Below are 27,056 nucleotides of genomic sequence, written 5' to 3' on the forward strand. Positions count from 1 at the left end.
TTTGTATCTCTCTGTGTTTTCTTATGGAGTAAAGTTTTGTATTTTATTTGCATATAAATTAACTCTGCCGATTTTCCACCTGTCAGCTTCATTCACTACATTTTAGAGCAGCTTAATTCAAACTTTTACAACATATAGTGGGAAGTCCATTAGTTGTGTAATTGTTATAGTTTGCTTGTAGTAGATTCCCACTATTTTAATCACTTCCCAAGTAATGTGTGCCATTTACATAGATGATTAAATGCCCAAAGTGTATTCAGAGAAGCCATCAATTACAAAGTGTGAGTAGTGACGTTTTTACCAGAAATGGGCTCAGCGATTTATGCGATGATTAGAACAAAACTGGTTCCATTAATTACAATTAATTATGATTTATGCAGTCTGACAGTTTTATTTTCCTGGGCTTCGGGAAAATAATCAACGTGGCATTACACAGCCCAGCAGACTCACAAATCTCTGCTCGGTGCCATCTTTCACTCATGCCTGAATAAGGCTCAGACAGTTGTTATACGCACATGATTTATGTTTTCTTCAGTGGGCAGTGTTTGTCGTTATGGCTTCTGGTATTAGAGCAGTGTTCTGGACTTGCATGCTGTGTTTTATGGCTGGTCTTTCACCAGCACCAGAAAAAAAAAAGCAGGGGAATACAGAAATAACATCCAGAAGAGCTCAAAAACCGAAAGAATCCAAATGAAAGTGAATTATACTGGGATATCCAAAAGAAACATTGTACTTGGCAAATTTACTGCCATGTGCAAAGGTTGCTTATGTTTAAGACAACTTTAAAATATAAAAAAACAACCTTGTTTGCAAGAATGCTGTTGGTATATCAATGGAGTGTTCAAATGTGTACGTCCTGCTAAATATATTCCTCACTTCGTCTTGGCGGCTTTACTACAAAAACATCCCTCTGAGCAGAAAATGACCTTCAATCACATTTATTGCTCGCTTACATTCAAATTCATTTTTCTCGCCAATTGAGATCAGAGCCGTCGCGGCTCTCGCTGCCTGTTGGGTCAGAAGGAGAATACTGCTTCCCACTGCCTCTCATCTGAAGCTGAGGAGCTAAAAGACGTTAAACCCTCACTCAATTACAGCAAAGTGGCTCTGATGTGATTTAACGTTGACCTATACTCATGTGGAGAGGAGCTAACATGCTCAAAGTCATCTGATTCCTTACCAACATAGAGGGGGACAGGTTGTCCCTGTCTTCCCTCTGCACCTGAGGAAACAGAGCCGTGACTCTGTGGTAAGAGAGGGGCTCTGATGTAATTTAAAATCGACCTTTATCATCTTTGTCAAGAGGCGTATCTCTTCTTCATTCTTACCCAGAGCTTTTCTTGCTACCTTCTGCCTCTCTGTTTAAACATTGTTCTATTATCTGTACAATCATGACTCTTTGTATTATTTACACACTGTACTTTTAAAAATGGTTGATAGCTCCTTTATAACAATGACATGAACGGGGGGAACGTGGTCAAGCAGTGTGTATCCTACCCCTGTGTGTGTTTGAATAAATGTTGACTGAATTGATGGAAATCCACTCTGCTATCAGTTCGAGTTGATTTAAGGACAGCAGGGGTTTTTTTGTGAGGGCCTGGTATGCATGTCAGTGTGAAGAAATCAATCTGACATGTACCAGCTCGGTGTAACTGAATCACAGGGGGGTTTGATCGGGATTTAGAGGCACATGTATTAACATGAACAAAGCGAAAATGTAAAAAAAATAAATAAATAAATACATGAAAAACATACAAAAGTCCTTGTAACAGCTTCAGAAACATGGTTTCCTCTAGACAACACATTCAGTTTGAGCTTTTCAATCCAGCTCAATTCCTATCTCAGAACAGCAGAAAAGATGTGGTCTCTCCAGCCTGTGTTTGCGCTCGGACCATTGTTGAGGTGTTAAGGACAGCTTGATAATGGGCCTCCACTCGCCTCTTGTCTGCCTTTATGAATGTGCACAGAGGAAGATGAATGAGATTCTTATTCATGAAGCTAAGAGGAAATTGGTTCCTTGGCATTGCTTTTGTGTGCTTTTCGGTGTAAACTGTGAACATATTGTGTTGGACCATAATGGAATCTTCAGGTCGCAGACAGAGGCCATGATGGATAGTTTCTTATCTTTGCTGCACATGGAAACAAACCCAGAAATAATAAACAATATTGTGTTGTTGTAGCACATCTTTACACTCTTTGGACTTGAAGGAGGAGGATAGCTTAGTTTGTTTGGTGATGCCTTTTTGTGACATTTTCCCCTTCCCCTCCTTCCTCTCAGTGGTAGAAAAGCAATAAGTTTGGTGATGAATGTCCTCACTGCTGCTGTTGACAGGAGCGTATCTATGTTCCCAGGGTCCAATATTCCCAAGGTCCTATGTTCCCCAGTTCAATACTCTATTAACACACATTAACTATTGTTTTTGGGTCAAATTGGACCCATTTCAAGCTAAAATATTTCATAAATATTATGCAGGTTTTTTAAAAATTGGTACAAGGCTTCAAAACAGCTAGATAAACACAACAAAAACAATGGTTATCATTCTATTTGATTTTCGACAAAGGTTGCCTAACTTTAAGGAAGTATTCATTTTAACCCACACCACGTTTCAAGCGATCATTTTAACCTAAACCATGATCTTTCCCTAACTCTGACCATGTGATTTTTGTGCCTAAACCTAACAAGTCCTTTACCACAATCTTGTCACACCATAAAAAAACATAATTATTTTTAACGGTGATTTGTAACAGTCTTGGAAAGCAGCGCATTAGAAAATGCTCCTATGGGTCGTTCTGGAGTGCATCGTAAATCGACCTATGTGATCGTTATAGGACCCTGAACACATAGGACCCTGGGAGAGCACATATGTAAAACTGGGGAACATACGACCCTTTGTCACGTTCCCATTATGTTCCATACAAATCTGGGGAACATAGGACCCTGACAACATAGGAATGACTCCCTGTTGACCAGTCGAAGACGGTGGCCAGAGAGAGATCTTATCTCATTCCATTAGATTTGTTCTTCTCTTCCAGTATCGAAGACTGCTGCTGTAACACAGGCAGCCCTTTTGTTTTTGTTGAGCACTGACACTGCTCCTCGTCCACATGGATGAATCATTTTTAAGTATAAATTCATGTCAGAGGCAAAGTATCTGTTTTGACAGAGGGGCAAGCTGTTAAACACTCTCAGCTAGACTTTCCTTGCCTTATATGATTTACATTTAGCCTTTTAAAGCTTGACTTAAAGCTACACTAATTCATATTTTTATATTAACAACGGATCAAATGCTTACATGTAATGTGAAAGTGGTCGCCCATAGGGAGAGAACTCTACCTAACTCTACAATTCCCAATTTAAAATGTACAATTACAATTTCTTAGCTGTCTGCCTTTTAGCATCTTATTTTGGTTCACTCTCAGCACTCTGTTAAACCCGTTTCCAGCCTCAACAGGTAGCTGCTTCCAAAAAAAAACAACTTTAAAATCCACTCTACACTATCTACCCAGCACCAAACAGCAGACTACTATAAAGTTAACTACTAGCTGGTTGACACAGAGCATTTAGGGCATGTAGAGCAGAACAGCAAGAGTGAACTGTTTGCCAGCATGGTATGCATCAACCTTACAATGTGAGAATATGTGAAAGTTGTGTTCACAGCTTGTTCCCCTTCCCTCAAGAAGCCAAAAAAAAATTTAATTAATGGTGCTTTAACACATCTTACATAAAATATTCATGTAGTTTTTTTAATTGCTGGCAAAATAATTTGTATGCTGAACATTCAACATTAAAATCATGGCCTACATTATGCTCTGGCATTCTACGATCTGCAGATTCTCTGCGGGTCGACTCATAAATATGAGGTTATTTCTATATGCGCTGTCACTCTAATGCATAATGTGAATACAGTATACAAAGCCACAGTCTGTACAGTCTGTAGTAAATTGAATCTGTCAAACTGACATTCATCACTAGCAGCATTCACCTTAGCAGCCAGTCTTCTCTGTCACTCATCCATGTTCTTATCATTAGTTCCTCGTCTGTGCATATTTAGGCCGGAATTCACTCATCATTATACCAGCAGTCTAGAGTTGGACAGAGTCTACTGCTCACTGGAAAATGGTCCGCCTGTCAATCTGTCTGTCCTGCCTGCCTTACCTGAATCCAGGAGGGCAGAATGCTTCCTCTCCTCATTGGCTCCTTCTCAGTGGATAATCTATTACGGTGGGAAGATTTAGACAGGCGTAGCAATCTCTAATGACTGTGTCAGTCAGAAAGCAGCCTACCGACTATACACCAGTGGCAGGGCCCGCCCAACCGTGATGGGAGTGCACGTCGACTGCTCTGGGATTTGCTGTGACAGGGACTGATTGACGCCTTGGCCAATGTCTTCATCCTAGGAAAGAGCTGGGGCCAGAGAGAGTGTGGCTTGACTGGTAGCATATGTAGCGGCAGTTGGGAATATTGCTCTGATGTTTATGATGTAATAGTAGTAGTAGTAGTAGTATCGTTAACTTCTGAAAAAGGGTAATTTAAGAGTTGTATAACCATCAGAGAGCAAAATGTAGTGCTCTGATTGACACTTTGTCCTTGAGTGATTATTACATTGTATTCACCACATGAATTTTCAAGAATGGCCAGGAATATTCAAGGCTGGAGTGGATCATTGACTCGGATGTGACTTGCACTTGCTCTGGTTTGTGCATGAGCGTAATTCCAAGCAATCAGTATGCTCGTTTATACTCATTTAAATGGTTACTTGTGTACTATTGTGATTTCATCATTTGTTATCTACCACATTTAGACCCCACTGAAGTATGAAAAATGGCTGCTTGCCTCGACTTCCTCTCTGGCAGCGTTGGGTCTTAATAGGCTGTCGGGGGAATAGGAGGAGAGATTGATTCTCCTGATGATTTCATTAGATGACATCAAAGCAGGGAAATTGCAACAGAGAGAGCGGGAATACATCCTTGGTGAATAGGAAATCATCTGTCATTTGAATGGTACTGTAAGAACATCAGCAGTGACATGTAACCTTGTCAATGGAAGCACAGTAATTATGACATTTTCCTCAGTAGGGATGTTAATGTCGGTGCACCGCATTGGGCTACATTTAGAGATAGTTGATATTTAGTTTTTGATGCAATAGGAATGCAGGAAAATACTGACAACACCTAGTTTATCATAGGTTAGATCCAAAACAGGAGCGATATATGTAAATAGCTTTTGCAGTTATATTTATCTGAATGTAGGTGGTCAGTCATCCAGGTCATGTGCGGGGTCGGATTGAAAAGCTCTAAATGTTCAAGGCCTACACTAAAGAACATTGAAGTGGAACTGAAATTTGAATTCTCCTCACTTTTTGTGTAAGGAAATATAATTACACTGTAACTTTTTTGCATATTTTTCTATTTTTCTAAAGCAGATAAAACCAGGGCCGGAAATAATACTAGCTTAGTTAGCCTAGGCTAACCAGTCCAACAGCAAGCTAGGCTAATGAGTGCATACTGAATTTACATTCATCAGGTAACCAAAAACACAACTCACAAATGAATACTGCTGCACTGTGTCTGCTGGATATGGGCAGCAATTGTTTGCTAAAACGTTCACCATAACAACTTTTTACAGTGATAATTTGTCAGCCTAGCTTGATACGTTAGCACATTCCTACAACATGTACTTTTTGTTCATGTTATTTCAATACCTGCTGAGTCATCAACAGCTCCCACACAGTGCTATTTGTTCCATTATAGCTAGTGTTAGCTGTCACTCTTTTATGGGACCAGACTGTCAAAACTCACAGCAACAGTTAGTCCTGTAACCACCGCAGTCCATATAATTCTGATTACAAGACAGAATAATGTACAGAGTCGCAAAGAAAATTAAGAAGTGCGCAAATCACAAAAAGGGACTGAGAAAAGGTGAACAATGTTAGCCTCTCTGCGGGTTAACTGCCTGTGTGTCTGTTGGAATTGGAGTATAATTAGGAACTTGACCACCTTGGCTACTGATTTCTTAACAATTTTAATTACAGTTCAAATTTGAGATCAGACATAAGCACAAGGAAATAGAAATGATGTTGTTAAAATGATCCTTCTTCATCAGTCCCTGTCACTTCGTCAGAACTCACAAATCAGCTTTTTGGTGAATGGTGAAACGTCTTCCAGACTGCACCTACTATATCTGTACCTACCTATACTCATCTTGTTTTTTACACGCTAGACATTGGATTATTGTTGCATTGGCTCCGTCGAGAACAAAAACATAATCACTGCAGGCAGGTTTTAGACATACACCATGAACAGATCATTCAAAATTGCTTATTCGTTTCAAGTCAGCATGATTTTCTCATCAGAATGAATTCCAATCACCATTAAAGCTTATTGCAGTGTCTGTATCAATGAGAACACATCCTCTTTCCTTTTAACCCTGCCTCTGATCCTATTAAAGCTGGATCCTTATCACCTTTATCAGGTTTGGAATGGATGGGAGCTTAACTGCCTCTGTTCACATTGGCAAGAGCTTTCAGGACTGATGTTTCATTATTCTGCACTCAAGGTTACAACCTTGAGAGGAAACAAAAAGGAAAGGCTTGAAAAATGATTAGAGAATCAAATCATCAGATGTTATCACCAATGCCTTAATCATGGATGTCACACCCTAGAAACACTGGGCTGCACACCGATGCCACCAAACACCGAACTATAACCCACAGCACCAGCATAACCTCTATTTGTAAGTCTGTTAACAGAACGGGCTCAACCTTTGTGTGGCCCAACAGTGCCATCTAGGAGGTTGAAAACAGGAGTAGGTTTATGGATCTTTGGCCTGCACATGTTTACACTATTTCCACATGAAAATAATCCAACCCAACACACAAGTAAGCATATGCAAATAGCAGAGGACGGAAGGGGACACGGTAAGATCGCCTTTCGGGTACTACTGTATAAACACCTTACACCTTATCTGACACACACGCAAACACACCAGGGCCTCGAGCTGAGCGGCACGTTTCAAGAGAGTATGTTTACCAAACAGGAAGAGACCAGGAAGTACAACCTGTAGGTCCTCCGCAAAATCTGGACCTTGACTCCAGGAAACACTCCTATTGTTTTTGTACTCTCTCACACCAGGGGCCTTTTTCCTCTCCATGTACCTAAGTATCTACTACTTACTTACTTAAGTACAAGTACAAAAAGTATTAGGAGCAAAATATACTTAAAATATTAAAGGTAAAAGTACTCATTAAGTGGCAGAATGGCCCTTATATTATTGGATTATTAGCTAATTGAGACTGTGCTAAATTTAACATACTGTTGGTTAGTTTAATCTCTAACATTGCATCATATTTTATAACCTGATCATTTGTTTTGTAGGTAAAATATGAATCTTCAAAGAAACTAGTACCTATAGATCTCAAATAAATATAGTTGTGGAATAAAAAGTACAATATTTTTCTCTGAAATCTAGAAAAGTAGAGGAATAACGTAGCAAAGAATGAAATTATTCAAGAATGTAGTTACTTTCCACCACTGGTTAATAACAGGTTTTTCCTCCCCCTCAGTTTTTCCGTTGAATTAATGTAATGCAGATACTGTAAGATAGAGGATAGTGTCGTTTACACAGACTGATAAGGATCAGATATAAGGTCTAATGTCACAAGGTATCACAGGCCCATCAGTGACATGCTGTGTTTGTTTTATGCAAATGCCAGTTTTAACAGCCACACCATAATCCACAAAAACATTTCACAGCCAAGCACTAAAGGTTGGGGAAAGAGGTGAGAGACTTTTCCTAAATTCTCAGATCACTTTAAACCATCTGAAATACCACACGAATGAAGACTGTTCGGTGTAACTCTTATTTTTTCTCCTGTGGGAATCACCTTGAAGACAGCCTTGACCCTTTTTTGCAGCTCCCAAGCCCAGGTGAGAAACTGAGTCACTAGAAACGGGTATTCAGTTCACGCCCAAGCAAAGGTTATTATGGGTTATTTCCACGGGTTGGGCTTCAGGACGACCCACGCCGGAGAGACTATGACGTCTAGCAGAGAGTTGAGAAATAGGGTAAGAGTTCTCACACTGTTCCTACATTAATGTGCCACAAACATCGTCATACAAGTGCATCATTTTGAATCATTGTCACGAAAAACTTGCTTTTTTCTCACAAAAAGAGACAATTCCGTCATTAAAATTGTTAAAATATCAACTACTCCTTCTACCCCATTAAATGGCTCCAAACTATCTGTGATGTCCATAGACTGTATAAAAATAGGTGATCACAAATCATGATTGTATAGGTACACGCCTTGAACTCAGATTAATGGTGAGCGCAGACAAACTTTTCCTCCTCCAGCAGATTAATGGTGAAAACAGCCTTCTAGTGTCAAACTCTGTCATTCTGCACAATAAAAGTAAAATGTCCAACAGAAGAAGCGAGAAGAAAAACACTTTTTTTCAGGGGAGTGGGAGTGTCTCTGTAGTTACTCATTGAGCAGGTCATGTTCATTTCAGTAACAGTGACTAAATAAACTTACTGTACAACTTACAACATTTCACCCCACCTAATATCAAGTGGATGACCTCACAATTTAATGGTTTATCCCTGCCACTCTACTATTTTTGCTAACTAGTGAGAGGTGTGTCTGTGAGAGTTATCAATTGTCTGTATATAGACGATCTTTGTACGGGACAACACCATTGGCCAATGAAATTAGTGAGGGGGCGGGGATAATCTGTCTTCTTCTTGAGCTCATACATGACTTCACGATTAACGTTACACAAGTTGGGCCGCCTGAAATCTGAAATATCCAGTAACAGTTGGTCGTTAGAGATGACGGAAAGCTCCGCGAACAAGCTGCTAAACGGAGACGCCTGTCACCGGACCTCGAGTGGTAAAAAATCGAGCAAAAATGGCATCGTGAAGAACCACTGCCTGTTTCAACAGCCACACAAGTACCGTCGCCCCCGGGAGAAGGTAAGGCCCCAACCGTCAACGGCTCAACGGGGGGAGCGCCGTAAACAAGCGACGCTATGTTCGGCGTGAAGTAGCGGAACTAGTTTGAATTAAAACAACAATGTCATGCTGCACATTATTCGTCTTTTGTCGTGTTCATAGTGCGGCCACGAATTGCTTGCTCTGCTGTATTCGTTTTATTTACAGGCAGGCGAAAGTGTCAGATGACGGCAGCATCACGTCATCTCACAACTAAACAGTGTAACGTTAATATAATTAGTTAATATAATTAGTTTGGCTTAAATAACTAATTATAGGAGCCTATGCCAAGCGTACCTTGTTCTGTCCTAATGCAACATATTTCTAGCTAGCTGTTATTAATTACTCCCCAGAATGTAACTTCTACTTCTTAGTTTATCCTCTCACGTGGTTTTTAAAAATACTTTATCATCATTCATATTTTAATCTATTTTTAAAAGGCAGTTTTAGCCTCTTATCAGCAGTTTGCTGGAATTAAAGCTGCACTTAATTGTACCTTTCAAACTTCTTGTATAGTGATGCATGCCACCTGATCAGGGAGGATTGTAGTGGTGGCTTTTTTGTAACCTTACACCCTGTTGTTTCTGTGCTCATGTATGTGTGTGTGTGTGTGTGAGAGAGTGTGTGTGTGGGGTGAAGGTAGACCGGTCTCTGTTTACACTGACTCTAGTCTGAAGAAGACCAGGGCCCTGTTGTGTTATTTACCACAGAAGCTGCCTGTCCGTCTCCAGAGAGAGGAGAGCAAGAGCGGGCCTGGTTCCACATGACACTTCAGCAGGAGAGGAATGTCTCCAGGCTGTGAAGGGTGTGGTCCTTCCTAGGGTGGAATGAAAAGAACTGAAAACACAAGAGAGTGTGTGTGTGTGTGTCTGTGTGTAGTGGTGGAGGTTGACATTCATGCCTTTGTTTTTTTTTGTTTCAGTTGTTTGGGTTCATACAGAATCATTCGGGAAAATCTTAAAATCACAAACACACACTGTGTTGTATACACTGAGAGAGATACTCTAGCTTTTTCATGTAAAAAAAAAAACAAAACAAATTCCAGACTTTTGACAGCGCTGCTGATTTAGTCATATTGTGGATTTACACAATTAGATCCAGATGCCGTAGTTGTCATACCAATTAGATCCTCATGCACATAATTTCTTCATCCTGCCAGATGTAAAGAGAGAGAGCTTCAGATTGTATTAATACAGATAATGGCATCAGATACCAGGCTGACACTGGTTTGTACCAGGGAATAGCTAGCACTGAATTTCCTAAAACTAAAATTAAGTGTTCAGAGCGCTAATTAATTTAAACATTTACATTTTTCCATGGATGATTGTTGTATAACTTGAGTGGAGGCGGATGAACTTGACTAATATGCCAGTGTATTTAGAAAAATGTATTTAGTAATACTCTGATACTGGGATTCTGATTTCAAAAAGTGGCATCACGATATCTGCCAGTTCTGCTGGCTCTTGACAAGGCAACTGAAATAGCTGGACATAGGCCTGTGAATGCAGGAGAAATCAGAGAGTGGATGAACTCTGTGAACTGTGTCTCCCCACAGGACAAGTACAGTATTTAAACCACTTTACAGTGAGCCTTGGTCTCAGTCACAGACCAGTAATACATTTCCTCCTAGGTCAGGTCCCCGGCTGAATAATTGACCTCACTTTATCGAACCAACCATAATTCCTATATGGAGGATATAGGAAAATGGTTAGAAGCAGGATTTTTATGAGCAGGCAGGAGTAAACGATCTCAGTAACAGCTTTCAGCTGGGATCATAGTGTCAATAATGGCTCAGTAAAGATGAGCTGTGCATGGAATTGGCAATGAGCGGGGAGAGGATTTACGCTGTTGTTTACTCTCTTTTAGGCCTAATGTAAAACATCGTGCACACCATGTGCAAGCTTTTCTTGTTGGGTCTGCATTGTTACATGATCATTGTCTGTTCAGCTTCCGAGCAAGCGTGTGAAAGAGCAGATTTTCTCCAAATGTGTTGGTCGGATGCTGGCCTCAGGACAGTCGCTGGCTCAGGCCTTCCTCTTTTCAGTCCATGTTTGTCTCCAGGTAGAAAAATTAAGCAAATATGACGTCAGCTGAACTGGATTTAGCTGCTGTGGTTGACATTAGTATGCGACAGTCTCTTTTGAGCGGTGATTGGATGTGAATGTGTTTTTGTGCTCCATAGAGGTCTCAGTTTAGTGACAGTGTGGACTGCTGGGCTTTGAATGTATTTTCCTGGCTCTTTAGAGGGAAGGACCTGTTTGACTGGCTTTAAACACACACAAACACACACACACACACACACACAGCAGTGCTCTCCTGTTCCCTGGCTCAGAGGTATTTCTTGGAGAAGCATGACTGGTCACATGAGGTATGGTTGCTAAGCTCCCGGTTACAGTTTGTAATGAGTGACCACCCTCATTTGTTTAGTGTTGGTTTTGTAGACAGCCAGTCTGCAGTCCTGTGAAAAATGATGTTAGTATTTTGTTTGTTGTTGTTGTTTTTGATAGCCTATAGATTATCAGCTTAACATTTAAAGAGACCTGGGCTCGCATAGAGTTTTGTTGAGCTCCTCCAATGTGTGACCACGTTTATATGGTCCCATAATCCTAAATCAATATTGCTATTCATAAAACTCAATGAATTAGAACCCTGGGTTGATTTCCATTTTATTGCTCACTGGTCTGTGGGGACACAGGCGTCGTTGGGTTTCATGAATAAATGTGCTTATTGTAGCCTTTATTAGGTTCCTACCTAACTCTCTTTCCAAGTAAAACACAAGTTTAGCAAATCAGCCCAGCTGTCGTCTAGTGTGTGCCCAGCTTATACTGGATTGGTCTGGTCTGCTTTCTGTTGCAATTTATTGGACTGCCTGGTGTGTCAGATTTAATGAGTAAACAGACCTGAAGCGTTGGTAAAGCATTACCTTTTTAGAGGAGAAATAGCTGGCTCTAGGAATGGCTTTTTTTAACATAAATCTTAAATCTGTGCCTTGGGCTTAGCAGTGTTTCTAAAACTTGGTATTTGGTTAAACTCTGACGAAGACTTTTAAAGTGCAGTGAACTGTGATTTGTAATTCTGAAAAAAAAAAATCCATATTCTCTGTCTGTATGCCACATCGACAGCACAATATTACAAACTGTTACCTGTTAATTTTAAAGAGACTTTAAATTCTAACATCTTTTTTTACTTTATTTGTCCCACAGAACCAAAATGTCCCATATAACTCCAGTCTGTACAAGAAGCCCTATGTGGAATCGTTTGAGGAGACTCCTCTACTGGTGGCCGTGCTCACCTACATGGGCTACGGCATTCTCACCATCTTTGGCTACCTCCGAGACTTCCTTCGCCACTGGAACATCGAGAAATGCCACGTGGCTCGGGAGAGGGAGGAGCAGAAGGTAAGAGTGGTGTTTACATTTCAACTTTTTGAATACAAAAGCTGTTGGAAAAATAAACTGAAAGCTAAGCCATTGCCATAGTCACTTCACGCCCTCCGCAGTCCTTTGAAATAGTTTTGTTTGAAAAGAAATTGCAAGATAGGGCTTTACTTTAATTTTGGATATCTGATCCTAGAACAGAACCGTGATCAACTTTCCCTCCTACCACATAGCTGATAGAAATGAACTATCATCTCTCTATTGCTCCCATTTCCTCCGCGGGCCCTTATAGACGTTGTTCTTTTCCTATGCAGGATTTTGTCCCCCTATATCAGGACTTTGAGAACTTTTACACCAGGAACTTGTACATGAGGATCCGAGACAACTGGAACCGACCCATCTGCAGCGTCCCCGGTGCCAAGATGGACCTGGTGGAGAGAGTTTCCCACGACTACAACTGGACCTTCGAGTAAGTCGCTGCCCTGTGGTTGTGAGTGTTTGTTGTTCAGTGTCTTGTATGTGCAGCTTGCTCAGGGTTATATTAGAATTAAGGCACTGTCATTGAAGGCTATTAATCCCTCAGAGGTGTGTGTTTGTGCACTTCTGATCGTTAGTTCACCAGGAAGTTCATTGATTTGCATTTATGGTCATTGACCTTGTATTTCTGATAGGGAGAGAGATATAAGATATGACACTATTATCTGTCACATGGCACTGAACAGAAACACTATACAGCATTACTAAAGCAGAGTATTGAAAAACTTTGACAAAAAAAGCAATCCTAAGCAAACAGTCACAAAAGTTTGTGAATATAATCTAGCATGAATGCAACTGAGACAGAACTAAATTGAAATAAATGGAATATATTTTATTGTCCCATACTTTTACTGTCATTTTATTCCTTCTTATTGTCTAAAGGAAACTGAGCACTTCTGACCACTGATCCACAAGAATAGCTTTGAGTTTTCTGACATTTAAAAGCCCAAACATAGAGTAATATACACGTCCATAGACAAAACACACAGAGGGAGTGCAGACAAACTGTACTGATAACGGTGCACATTGTGTCATATTTCTATATTTATCTAGTTGGTATGTGTGATATGCACTTTGTTTTTTTGTGGTCTGTGCTGACGTCTAACAGCTGAACTCCCTTGCGACAATAAAACAGTATATCATCACAGTGCCTGATAACTGTGGCTATTAAAGGACAACATTGAGCAGGAAATGGTTGCCAAGCAACCAGGGCGGAAAGGCCTACATGTTGAAGGCAATTATTTCTTATTAACCTAGAGCCAGCGTACCAATTCTCTGTTTTTGACTCTCACTGTCTCTCTCTCTCTCTCAGGCATACAGGCAAAGTTGTGCGGGACGTCATCAATATGGGCTCATACAACTACCTCGGCTTTGCGGAGAACACAGGGGCTTGTGCCGATGCTGCCATTGAGGCCACACAGAAGTATGGAGTCGGAGTGGGCAGTACTCGCTGTGAGATGGGTAAGGATAAAAGGGGAAAAAAAATCAGATTGTTAAGAAGCTTTCTTGATTTATCATCCCCCGAGAGAGCTTTCATTAGAAAAAAATGAGTTCTCAATCCATGAATCAAACGGACTTCCTGAAAACCTCAGAAGGCACTTTAACAGCTGCTCCTTCTTTTGTTTGGTGCTCTTTCAGGATACAAGGCTTAAGTGGATTTGAAGGACTAAAAGACTGAGTATGAAATATAGTGATGTTTTGTGAAAGCTTTGAAGTTCAAGTCCTTTTCAGATCAGCGCCTAGTTTGATACATTCTCCTTTTGACCTGGGCAGCCACTGTTTAATTTATCACATTTAATCTTTTTATCTTTTGCAAAAGAGGAAAACAAACTCGAAGTAACTCATAGCGAGTGTTTGTGGGTTTAGCTTAACAAGAGTGAAATGACCTCACTGTTATCACCTAACATATAGCAGGTGTTTCAAAATGAGTGTTGCACTGAAATAGGGAGGCAACTAACACTTATGCCCACTATTTTCTCAATTTCATTATGTTGCTTATGAAAATTCAAAAAGAAATGGAAAAATTCCTATCACAACTTCACAGAGCCTAAAGTGATTTCCTTCAATTGCTTGTTTTATCCAACCAACACACCAAAACCCCCCCCAAAAAATCAATTTACTAACATATATGATACAAACAAGCAGAAAATCCTCATATCTGAGAAGCTGGAACAAGCAAATGTTTGGAATTTTTGTTTGAAAAACGACTAAAACGATAAAGTGATTATCCAAAGTTTTCTACATATGACTTTCAGTTGACTTATCGTCGCAGCTCTAGACTGAAGCATGTCTGTACATGCGTAACGGCACACTGATGAAAAGCCGTATATACTATTGTTGTTTCTAGGGAACTTGGACATCCACGAGGAACTGGAGCAGTTGGTTGCCAGGTTCCTTGGCGTTGAGTCATCTATGGCTTTCGGCATGGGTTTCGCAACAAATTCCATGAACATTCCTGCTCTCACCGGGAAGGTATGGAATTTCATTCACTTCCTTGTTTTTTTTCATTCTCCTCTGAACATTATATCCCTCTTGATTTAATCAGTTAAAACAATTCAGTGTTTATATAGCCACAATGAGCTTTGTACCCATACTGTAATGTTAAGTGCCATAAACAATTGAACTGTTAAGATAAAACACTATTTCCTGCGTAAATGAAAACAAGCTACATGTTCAGTTGTACAGCCAAGCTTGAAGAGTTCAGACTGTCCCATAACACGCTATTTTCCGGCTGAAGCTTTCAAAACACTCTTGAGTGTAGGAGTTGGTGCTTGATATATGATAAATCCCTGCCGCTGTTGTTTTAACCCCAAGTGACTCGCACAAATCTTTACTTGCGTCCTTGCTTGCTCTTTACTTCTATAGCCAAGGTCTCTAGAATAGTGTTTGAACAGGAAGTAGACACTGGAACTGACAGGCGTGTCCTGTTTGAGTTGAGAACACGTTTCCTGAAAACCATATGTGTGAAAACCAAAAAAGCAGATTGACAGAACACGAAATTGAAACTTACAATAAGACAGATTTGAGTCACCGCCCTTGTCACAAGGGCTCGTAAATTCTGGACTAAGTTGGTCAGTTTTCTTCTAGCTCTCACCTTTTATGTGATGGCATAATTGTGTGTTGTGTAATAAACTCATTTATTCATTGACCAGAGGATGCGGTTTGACCTGTGCTAATGTTTGGGTGTGCTGACCTTCTAAACTAGATAACATGTCAGCAGCATTTATGATTTAATAAAACAAATTCCCATCCAGGAAATATCTTTGCCCTAAAACCTATTTTATCTCAGACTGTTTCATTAACCAGAGCCAAAAGAGGTGTGATTACCAGATAATTATGTAGGTTATATGAATTATAAGACTTGTTAGTGGCTGACACGCACTACTTACTAAAGTTGCCCGGATACAATCAGTGCATATGGATATGAAACTTTTATTGATAACACAGGCAAGATTGTACTCAGATTGAGAGAAACCTGGTTGTGATTCTGTATTATTTGTTATTAATAGTTTGTTATCGCTTTAAATAATCTAAGTCTTAATTTATTGTTTTCACAGTCTGTACAGATGTCACACAATGTTATGGGTGCCTTTTTTTGATCATCATAGAAAACAATACTGTATTAAGTGATATATTCATGGCAATAGGTGTACTTAGTCACAGTGTCTTAAATAAATGGTCATGTGACCAGCTGCTAAACTTGAATAAGCCAGGTATGATCCAGACAATTCAGTCTTTGCAAATACTATTATCCCTCAAAGAAGGCGTGCACAGTCATTGCTCAACACTACAAAAAAAGCCAGCATGTGAAATCCTGGTTTTTTTTTATAGTTTTGCAAGCAAACCCTCCAAAGAGGGTTGTTAACTTGAATATTCTTCACCCAATAGTATTTGTCTCATTAGGGAATGCTTTTCTCCTTACGTTTAAAAAAAAAAAAAAAAAGAAAAGAAAGAGAAAGAAAGAAATACACTCTCATTAGTTTAAAAAGAACATCTGTTTTTTCTGTTCTTGTTTTAGGGTTGTCTTATCCTGAGTGACGAGCTGAATCACGCATCTCTCGTGCTGGGCGCCCGCCTGTCTGGCTCAACTATTCGGGTCTTCAAACACAACAGTGGGTGACCTTCTGTAACTACAATCTTATTTAAGAACAGGCAGAGAGAATTGTAACCAAAGGCACAACCAAAGCATGCAGCAACCAGAGAACATGGAAGATTAGAGTGTCTAAATTGGATCTTTCAACGCTGTCAGACAGGAGTGAGCTTTAATCTGCTTTACACAACATGAAACTAAATACATTTAACATGGGTGTGTTTTGCAGCAAGTTACTTCACTTAATGCAAGTTGTTTTTATATTTACCCTGTTAAATCACGCAGTTATGTAATAAAAGGCAGACACACACACACACAGTCACAAAAATGATCATAATCCTACTCAAAGTAAACAAGCAGGGACCAGGCAAGGAAAAGTTCTCAATGCTTCAAAGGGTTGTGATCATATACTATTGATACAGATCGAATAATTAAAGGATGCTCTTTTATTACTTAAGTCTTAGATAAACTTCGGATCAAAAAAATCTCTCTTTGTACCATTTGTTCAATATAAACTTAAAGCTGCGGCTTGTTTTACCTAACACCCCTCTGTATTGTAGACATGCAAAGCCTGGAGAAGCTGCTGAGAGATGCTATTGTACACGGGCAGCCGAGAACCCATCGGCCCTGGAAGAAAATTCTCATTGTGGTGGAGGGCATTTACAGGTACACATCATAATCATTCTCTCACACATGTACAGCACACTCATACAAACATACAGGCTTGAAAATTGCATGAGCTAGACAATCCACTCGTTAAAAATTAAGCTAAATGGGTTTTATTTCTGTTTTACTGTTATTTCACAGTGAGTGTTTTCATAACACTACTCTATCACATTACACTGTTTACTGCCAATTACTTGACACCTACAATTTTCTGGGTTAATCTTAATTTAGAGTGATTGGCAATCATTTTATTTGTACATTTGCAAAAGGGCAAAATAACACTTTTCAAATAGATAGTAGTGTAAAGCATTTTTCTAAATTCTTCCTGTAGAACTGCTACTGGTTTAAGACATTATGGTGTCACAGTGCAAAGGTATTGATTTACTAAGCCTGCCATAGGTCCTCAAGGCTGTTTTTATGATGTGAACATGGCCCCATCTTTACTGTAGCAGCAAACCCATTTGCAGTAAAACAGTGAAGCACTTTTACAAGATAACTGAAACAATATTTCAGCAGATTCGAGTTCAATGTAAGAACATTTCTCTATATCAATTTGAGTTAATGCTACACTCACCTGCTGACTTTGCATAAAAAATACTCTACAAAGGCATCTCCTCATGGGACAAAATGTGAAAACCAATTTCACAATTCCCAGTTCAGTTCCCTCTGATGAAAACGCTGCCTGATTTTATGGTGTCTGAATATAAAAAATAATGGCAGTTTAGAGGTGTGCCTGCTCTCATTTAAGCATAATGTATTCCTTGTTCTTTCGAGTGTACTTAGTATATAGGCAATCAATCCTGTTGATCAATAAAGTTCTCAGAGAAACTGCCTGACTTAATCAATGTCCTTTACTAATGCAATGTTAATGGAGTCTCATTTCCACTAGGATTTCTAAAGCAAAGCTTCAACAGCTAAAATAGACAGCGCGCACACACACATGCACATCTAAGCAAAGGTTAGGCCGTTGTCTATAGGGTCGACTGCTCACATGTTCCCTCAGATTACAACAGCTTGCTTATGTTAGAGTTGGATTGTAGTTATCAGGTAGTCTATCACATGCAGAGAAACTCCTTATCTATTAAGTCTATGATGTCTGCGACACTATTGAGTTGTGGGACCTTTCTAAATTTGTTGATTTTTACATCATTTTCTTATCCCGAAGTATGGAGGGGTCCATCGTACGTCTGCCAGAGGTCATTGCTCTGAAGAAGCGCTACAAGGCGTACCTCTACCTGGATGAAGCCCACAGTATCGGAGCCCTGGGGCCTAATGGCAAAGGAGTGGTGGACTACTTTGGCCTGGATCCCAAAGATATAGACATCATGATGGGAACGTTCACCAAGAGCTTCGGTGCTGCCGGTGGATACATCGGAGGCAAAAAGGTTAGTGGATACGCAAAGGCAAAAACTCAAGCTGTGAGTTGAGACAGAGAAAATGACGTCTTCTCTCGAGGCGTGGAAATTTGGAAACCTAATGCTTAAAATATCTGGAGCATTTAGTCATCCTCCTCTTTTTGGACCTTAGCTAATCCCTGATTGTTAAGACACCGCCTGTTGTGTGTCATTCAGTCATGGTAATGGTCAACACCATTTACCGGCAATGGGAAATTTAGCTTCCTGTTTTCCTGAAATGGAATTGATTGAGTGTAAGTGTAAGCTGCCAGTTCCCCTCAGGGTAGAGCTGCAAACAAGTCTGTAATTTTGTGCCACTTCAGTTGGCCTGGCTTAAGGAAAACAGACAAAGGAACTAGCTTATTCACACAAGATGAAACAACATATTTAGCAATACATCAAAACAGAAATAACTGGCTTGAAACATACAGAGATTTTTCACTGTGCTGTTAAATTTGAAAAATATTGGACTGGAAAGTGCCCAGATGATGGCATAATGACTGAGGATTTGTTACCTTGAAAATGAAGAAACCTCTCTGCTGCACCTTCAAATTTCAGTTCAATATATTTCAAAAGTCGCTTATTTATCCTGTTACATTTCCTCCTGTATAAGGAATGATTTTAAATGATGTAACATCAGTAACCCATAACCTTAATAACACACTTCTATAATTTGGATACCATTATCCATCCATCAATCATGAAAAGATGTTTTTTACTGAAACAAAATAGAGGCAAATTTTTTTTTTTTTTTTTCTCCTACATTCAATTTGTTTATCATTTTAAGCCATGTGTAATACTCAGAATCATCTTTAATGGCCAAGTATGTTTACATATGGAAGGAATTTGACTCTGGCTTAATGGCTGTCAATGTATTTGCACTAAATAACAACACAACAATCTTCAGAAATATACACAAGGAATGACTATAAACTGGTGAAACAGTTTCTGAATTGTAATTTCCTATGTGTAAATATAGGAATATCTGTAAATATTCCTACGAGGACTATCTGACAGGGTTTATATCACAGTGACCTCAATGTAATTTATTTCTAATGTATCTCAGTCAGAACTGTATTAATACCTAGTGATTTGATCCAACAGTGCTTGCTACGTCGCAACAATCGTCTCACCTCTTTATAATCTATTCTATCTTCTACTGTGCGGCTGTATTTTGTTGGCATCATTGTGTTTGTGCAAATAAAAACAATTTTAATGTAATTTCTCTGTCAGGAGCTGATCGACTACCTGCGGCGCCACTCTCACAGCGCCCTGTACGCCACCTCCATGTCCTCACCTGTGGCCCAGCAAATAATCACCTCTATGAAGATCATCATGGGAGAGGATGGGACCACACTGGGTAGGTGCCAGAAAATGACACCAGTCACTTAAAGTGCATCTTTGCATTGGCAGCAGGGTTGTGAAATGAGTAGAGAGGACACTTTCAGCAGCTTTCATTAAAATTTGTTGTGGCTCTCTATGACAGGTAGTTGTCGGAGATTATCTTTTTATGATGGTTACCATTTTGTTGCTGGTGCACCCACATTGTATGCTGAGACCTTTTGGGTGGGCAAGATACACAGAGCAAGTGGAAGTGTAAAATGAATATTTTGCTTAGCACAGCATGCCAAATTGAAGCTAGTGCTTGGTGTTTCCAGTTTTTCCACTCATGTTTTTTCAGTCTGATTTGAGAATTTATTGTGTCTTGGTATTTGACGTTACCTTCCATCAGTGACCACAAGATGGCAGCATAAAACCATGGATATCTGTAAACCTGATATTTGTAGCTGAGGACTGGAGCAGTTTCTGTGGCATTCTTTTTTTTTTATTATTATTATTTCAACTCATCAATTTTACCACCTTTTGTACTTTGACTCTTTCACACTGAGTGCGCTTGTTTATCTTGTAAATGTTTCATTCTTAGCCAAGTGCCTGCCTACTGATATCATGGCCAACTAGCAATTATTTACCAGTAAATAAAGGTGTGTTTGACTGTCTTATCAAACTATATGACATGTGGAAACCAATTCTAGATATGATGTAAATGCCACATGGGTCAATGCCCTTCATCCATTTACAATCGCACCATATCATTTGCAAGAATTTAGTAATAGTCAGGTCAGTTTTTGAACCTTTGTTTTTCTAAAATGTCAGCAGTGACAGTGGGCTTTTCCTGTTGTTACCTGTGTTATTTGGGGTAAATGCTGTTTACTACCTGATATTTTGAGACATTTTATGCATCTCTTTTGCTGAATAGCTGCTTAAAGATTGCAGGTGATGTTTGTTTTTTTTCCCACTACAGAATCTGATAACGTGAGGTTATACCAACAGAGTATTGAGTCTTCTCAGTCTTTTATGTTTCAGTATGTGCATTTTTTAAGAACTGATGGCTGGTGAGTTTCCCTGCTTCTCTGTGATTCAGCTCAGTCTGATGGAAGTTCTTGAAGTGGCGGTATGCTGACTCTACTACACTCCCCCTTTATGGCTTTCAGATGTATGTTTCTTCTTGTATGTGTGCTCTTTTGCCTTCACGCTGGGTACAAAGCAGCATGGTGCTGAGGGTCAGAGATCTGCGCAGATCAAACTCTGCTGGACTCATCTCCTACACACACAAACAGGTCACTAAGACTTGTTTTTCTTGCAGGGCGGCGCCTCTTCAACTCTTTATGGGGCTTGATTGATGCAGTCTCCTTTTAAAACGCCGATAGATCAGATTTCCTTACCCCCTCAGTCATTTCAACATTACGTACAGGAATAAACACCTGAATCTGGTTCAGCGGTCAGGAGCAGCCTTTATAGTTTGGCCTTTCCACAGCGTCGTCAACTCTGTCACTAAATCATCTCCCTGAGAAGAGAGGGCCAGACTGGCTGACCTTGCAACATATCCTAGCCTGACAAGTTTTCTTTGTAGAAGACTAACAATGGCAGTCTGATTGGTTGCAGTCCTGTCACTGTTTGAAATCCAAGCCTTTGAAGATTCAGACACTGACATGAAGTTGAAGTGACAGTCGAGCTGCCTGCTAACAGTTTGTTGCTGCGTTCAAGTTGCTAAGGACGGCTGTTCATGGTTCCCGGCACAGGCCCGCATCAAAATGGACTTTCCTTCAATATGAAAAGAATGCTAAAGCCATTTGAGAAGCGATCTGTCTGAAAATCATATGCTACTGTGTTTTTTGCCAGCTGATCACTCACTTCTAAGAATAACTTTGGAATCTTTGGCCATAAAAAGTGTCTGGATGAATATAATGTCGGATTTTGTTGTGTCTCAGGGTGCTTTGAAGCCGTGGTGTTTATACGCTGTTTTTCACCACAGTCAGGCAGATGTGTGTTGCTATTGGCGCATTGTACCCCACGGTTATTTGTTTGGGTAAGATGCTATCTCTGGAGGCTTGCCCTGAGGCTTCAGAGAGTGAATCCACAGTGTGTATCAGACTGACGTGTGAGGATTGATGCCTGTTTAGTTTCAGCCCCCTTGACCTCAAACTTAAAGAATCCTGTTTGTGTTCAAAGGCAAGTGCTGTAGACTAGACTCGACTATCTCGGGCTTTAGCTGTCAGATGATGTGCATGTTCTGCAATTTAAAAGCAGGCTAAATAGAAGAATACACAAGTCATGAGTGGAGAAAAAGCTCTGCAGAAGTACGTGCTGTTTTTTTTCACTTGGCCTCTGGTCAAGAGCTGATGTTTCACTTTTATGAGGCTCACAGGCATAAATAATCACTAAAAATAGTGTTGTAGCTTAAAGGTGTTTTCATTTATTCTGACTGATTACACCTCTGCACAGGCTGGAATTTCATGAGGTCACTAAGCTTAATGTACTAATGAGAATGATAGACTAACAGGAGAGTGAGGAAGGTGTCAGTCAAGCACATTATGTAAATGCTTACACAATCCTGTGGTTTAATCAGGCAATATCATTGAAAACACCCATGTGGGTGCAACATGGGTGTGTGATTATTTTCTTGATTAACGGATTAATCATTTTGTCCATAAAATGTCAGAAAATTGTGAAAAATGTCTTAATATGTGTCTTAACATAAGTCACCATGGTAATTTAACTGCTGTCCAGCCAAGCTTGCTTTGAGTCACCTTGTGAAAAACCCCTCTTTCTGTTCCCATTCCAGGTGCAGATCGCCTCCGACAGCTGTCCGAGAACACCACCTACTTCCGTAGGAAACTCCGTGACATGGGCTTCATCATTTACGGCAACGATGACTCGCCAGTCGTACCCATGATGCTCTACATGCCTGCCAAAATTGGGTATGTGATTCGTTTCCTTTTCACATTGTTTCACATTTATTTTAGTAAAAGTCCATTGCTGTTAACATCATCATTAAGAGACTTAATAAGAAGAATCTGAAATTATTTTGGAAAGACAAAGGCTTATGCTCCGCTTAAAAAGACTCTGCTTTCTTACTGTTGAGTCTTTTCACAAATAGAATCTGACTTAATGTGTGGAAAGTTGTTTATGATTTCAGTTTCACACATCAAACACCGGCTAAGATGTGGTAACGGCGGAGAGGTCAAACCATCTTCAGGCTTGCAAAGTTTTGCTGTATGAGTAATCTTACCATCGCATTTCAGGGCATTTGGTCGGGAGATGTTGAAGAGAAATATCGGCACAGTGGTTGTTGGCTTCCCAGCAACACCTATCATCGAGTCGAGAGCTCGTTTCTGCGTCTCGGCTGCCCATACCAGAGAGATGCTTGACACAGTAAGTCATCCAATAAGTCCAACCGCTGTCTGGTCTGATCATTATTGAGGTTTTTATATCAATAATCCTTAAGTCAAAAAATCATAAAAATGCAGTTTGCACCACAGTTGCATTCACTGGGCTGTTGTCATTAGTAACATGATGCTCATATTTGCCAAATTACTTCTTTCAGTGTTCGGGGAAATGAACAAGATATTCTTTAAAAAAATCTGATGATCTGAGCTTGATGTTTTTATTGAACTTCCAATCTACTTATCATCCAAGATGTAATGAGAAAGACACTCAAAATCTGTCTTCTTCACCACTGGATCCAATTTAAGAGGATGTTGTTACAGAACAGACTTTATTTGTTGAAGTCTTTAATTTTATACTCAGCGTGATATACAACTTTGGATCCACAGATGATCATGTATCCGTGCTCTCAGTAGACTTTTCTCAGCAGCTGATCGACTATATCTGCCTGCCTCACTGCTGGCTGTCAGTTTTTTTTTTTTGTGTGTGTTTGTCTGTCCACGTATGTGTGTGTGTAAGCCTGTTGAATAATAAGGGCTCTCAATATTTCCTTTATTATAAAAGTACTTGGAAGGCCAAGCTGTCTCTAAGTATTACAGCGTGGCTCAGACAGAGACTTTTATTTGAGCTGCTCTGTCTCTCCAAAGACACTTCATTCATCTTGCTGAGGAGCACGTCAACACCGTTTGTAATAGTCCATTTAAAGGGCATCAGCCTGCCTTTGTAGAGCACTTCGAGGAGCCGCTTTTTCCGTCTTTGGAAAACCCAGCCCTCGCTATTTCTCAAACCATGGAATCAGAAAAAAGGTCAGGAGGAAGGTAAATTGTTTCCAGGTGCCCCTGCAGTGTTGCAATGCTGATACAGTCTACTGTGGAAAGAAGTGGAGGAGTTTCTGTTCAGTTGTGGTTTATGCAGCGAGCCTCCTGTTCACCTTTTGCTTCAGAGCCCACTCTCCTTCACCACACTGTCATATTCAGTGCGTAGAAATCCAAGTGTGATTAAGGCTTATCACTCCATATTTCACCTACAAACCCAATCCTCTTTGTGTCACTTGTGTATTCCGCAAGGTTTTTTATTGTCTGGTTATCTTAATTAAGTTTGACTTGAATAATGTCTTATTGGATTCGGATTGATGGCATTCTTCCTGTTGTTTTGCCAGGCATTGGAGGCCATCAGCGAAGTGGGCGACCTGCTGCAGCTGAAGTACTCCAGACGCGAACTGCCTCTTCCCTCGCTGGGGTGGATGTCCGAGGAGAGCCTGCTTCAGGACTGAGCCACATCATCCCCCTTCCTGTCATATCTATCCCCAAAACTCACTGTTTTCCTCCTCCCAAGTTCCATCCACATCCTTTTTTTTTTTTTCCTGATAACCCTTATTTTCCCCCTCATTTTCCTTTTGAGCCAGACCCTCCACCCCCTCTTCTCCATATCTAATCTCATATCAAACACCAGTGGACTCAACAGAACCAAAGTCTTAAGAGGTCTGACCTGTTTTTGAGATTCACCCACAGCAGGGGAGGACGAAAATCCCCCATCATCATCATCATCTTTCCTCGTCTGTTGTCACAGAAGCGTGTTGAGAGAATTTCCGTTCGTCCTAACTTATTGTGACTGCATCGGTCTAACGTCGAGTCTTATTCTTGTGTGCACATTGAATTGAATGTGTATCTTATTTGTGCAATAATAACAACAATATGGAGTTTCTTTGTAATTCAAACAACCTAGAGCAAAGTGGACTGATTTTTTTTTTTTTTTTTTTTTTTTCCCCCAAGAGTTACTACTTGTGCACTTGGGAAGAAAAAAAAACCTATAAAAAAGTCAGAAATCTGATCAGAGCAGTTGCTATGATGTACACAAGAGGAAAAAAAAATGATATATGTAAATATTATTTATCACGAACTTGGTAGTGCTGCCTTAGGGTAGCATCCCAAACCTCAAAGAGAGATACAATATTTCACAGGAGTAACATAAGCATGTGTTGTCCATATGTATTTATCTGACGGCTTTTTTCCTAATCACTTTTACTTGAATATGGAGCGTATAGAATATTGGGTTCTTTCCCTAACCAAAGGATATACTGTATATGTATAGATATATTTTCTACCTTTCTCTTAAAATGCAAAGCAGATGTTCCAAAAAAAAAAAAAAAAAAAATTAACAGGGAAAGAATCCCAGGGAGCAAGACTAAGGAATATTTTTTACAACTTATTTTCTATAAATATTTTTCAGCCTTATTTACTGTTTACACCTGCACTCAAAAACTTGAGCCCAGTGTCTTTAACATTTCTATAAGCTAATGAGCTACATGTGTGATTTTTTTTTTTTTTTTTTTTTTCTCTCTCCATCATTCTCACTCAAGTGCTTTCTTGTGCATCAGTGTTGACACGATCTCTGAGCACGGCGACACACTGTAAATTAGATCTGTATGTATGACGATGCTGCTCCCACGCTTATCTGATGTACAGACAGCTTTATTTATTTAAAAAAAAAAAATGTCTCTCAACTTTTCAGCTATCTATTTTTGTGAGAAATGTAACCGTTATCTGAAAGGCAGCTCCAGATGTGTCCCAATGGAAGGTGCGTGTGTGTGTGTGTGTGTGTGTGCGCGTGCGTGCGTGTGTGTGTTTTAATTGACTACTTGCGTCTTACTTCAGTGCAGCACTACTGACAGGCATTGTGAATGCACAGATGACGTAGTCACTGAAATTTGCGAGATCTGTGTTTGCATATGCTTCAAGTGTCAAGTGTTTTCTGTCCCGTACTGTATCATCTTCTGGGATGGCATTCCAAATCAACTCGCTTTCACTGTCAAGTCTTCGTTTTGTTTGACTGTTTTTTTTTTTTTTTTTGTCTGTCTGTCTGTCTGTCTGTCTGTCTGTCTGTCTGTCTGTCTGTCTGTCTGTCTTTTCCGTGTGAAGTCACCCCAAAACATAGCATACATGCCGCCGTTAAACATCCCGCTCATGTCTGCTTGTGTGTTTTTATGTTCTATCACTTTATTGATGTGAATCGGAGGCTGCACCAGTATAGCCAGTGAGAAAACTGGCCATCATCTGGCAATGTGACCATTCCTATAAATGTTCATCAAAGTGATTAAACTCAACACAGGTTTAGAGATGCTTTTGTTGATGTTTTTTTGCACAGCACAACTTTTTGGGGTCTTTTTTTTTTTTTTTTTTAAACTGTACATCCATTAGAAATTAATCATTGTTGTCTTTGAGTGAGTCATTCCAATATTGTTGTTTTTCACAGAAAATGTCTTGAATAACAACTCAGTGATGCATTTGCTTCAATAAATATTCTATACAAAGGTGAAACATGACTATAATCTGGAATTGCACTCTTCGGAAATGTGCTACGATATAAAGAATTTTCTCTCCGTCAGAGTTTCCTCTCAAGCTGTCTGCACAACCGTGCAGTATGTGAAGTCTCTACATTTCTGTCTATGGAGGCAAAAAATGTAATTGCAAACAGCAACACGACTGTTTCTCTCAGCCAGGTTTCCCCCACTGACACCGTGGAATTAAAATACAGATATACTGTAGTCGCTTGGAGCTCTTTGATGTAATGTGACAGTTTCCAGTCTACCCACAGCAAATACCTGTGACCTGACCTGCAGTGACCATTTGAAACTTCCTTATCAGCTGCTTTTGCCCTTGGAATTGTGTTTGGGTTGAAGATAAACCACTTAGAGGAGTTTGAAAAGCCATGATGTTTGTTGACATTGCTGTTGGTAACAGTGCTGCAAAGATTAAATCCCTTTATTTGTATCAAGT

At 39.9% G+C, this 27,056-nt stretch overlaps 1 protein-coding gene across 1 annotated transcript; it reads left to right on the plus strand.

The window, feature by feature from the left end:
- Window positions 1–8,735: 8,735 nt before the first annotated feature.
- sptlc2b (serine palmitoyltransferase, long chain base subunit 2b) lies at window positions 8,736–27,054 on the plus strand. The gene is made up of 12 exons (XM_042391189.1): window positions 8,736–8,974; window positions 12,196–12,390; window positions 12,684–12,838; window positions 13,718–13,866; window positions 14,753–14,877; window positions 16,424–16,517; window positions 17,056–17,161; window positions 18,327–18,546; window positions 19,789–19,915; window positions 22,679–22,814; window positions 23,139–23,268; window positions 24,440–27,054. The coding sequence occupies exons 1-12, from the start codon at window positions 8,756–8,758 to the stop codon at window positions 24,551–24,553; spliced, it is 1,770 nt and encodes a 589-aa protein (XP_042247123.1). The 5' UTR covers window positions 8,736–8,755; the 3' UTR covers window positions 24,554–27,054.
- Window positions 27,055–27,056: the final 2 nt, after the last annotated feature.

The sequence above is a fragment of the Thunnus maccoyii genome, chromosome 17 (assembly GCF_910596095.1).
Source record: "Thunnus maccoyii chromosome 17, fThuMac1.1, whole genome shotgun sequence".
NCBI lineage: Eukaryota > Metazoa > Chordata > Actinopteri > Scombriformes > Scombridae > Thunnus > Thunnus maccoyii.

Bases quoted from the DNA above. Each gene is read 5' to 3' on its own strand.
- sptlc2b (XM_042391189.1), top strand. From the start codon at position 8,756: ATGACTTCACGATTAACGTTACACAAGTTGGGCCGCCTGAAATCTGAA. The intron at 13,867-14,752 runs GTAAGGATAAAA...TGTTGTTTCTAG, and splicing joins CAGTACTCGCTGTGAGATGG to GGAACTTGGACATCCACGAG. The intron at 14,878-16,423 runs GTATGGAATTTC...TTCTTGTTTTAG, and splicing joins TTCCTGCTCTCACCGGGAAG to GGTTGTCTTATCCTGAGTGA.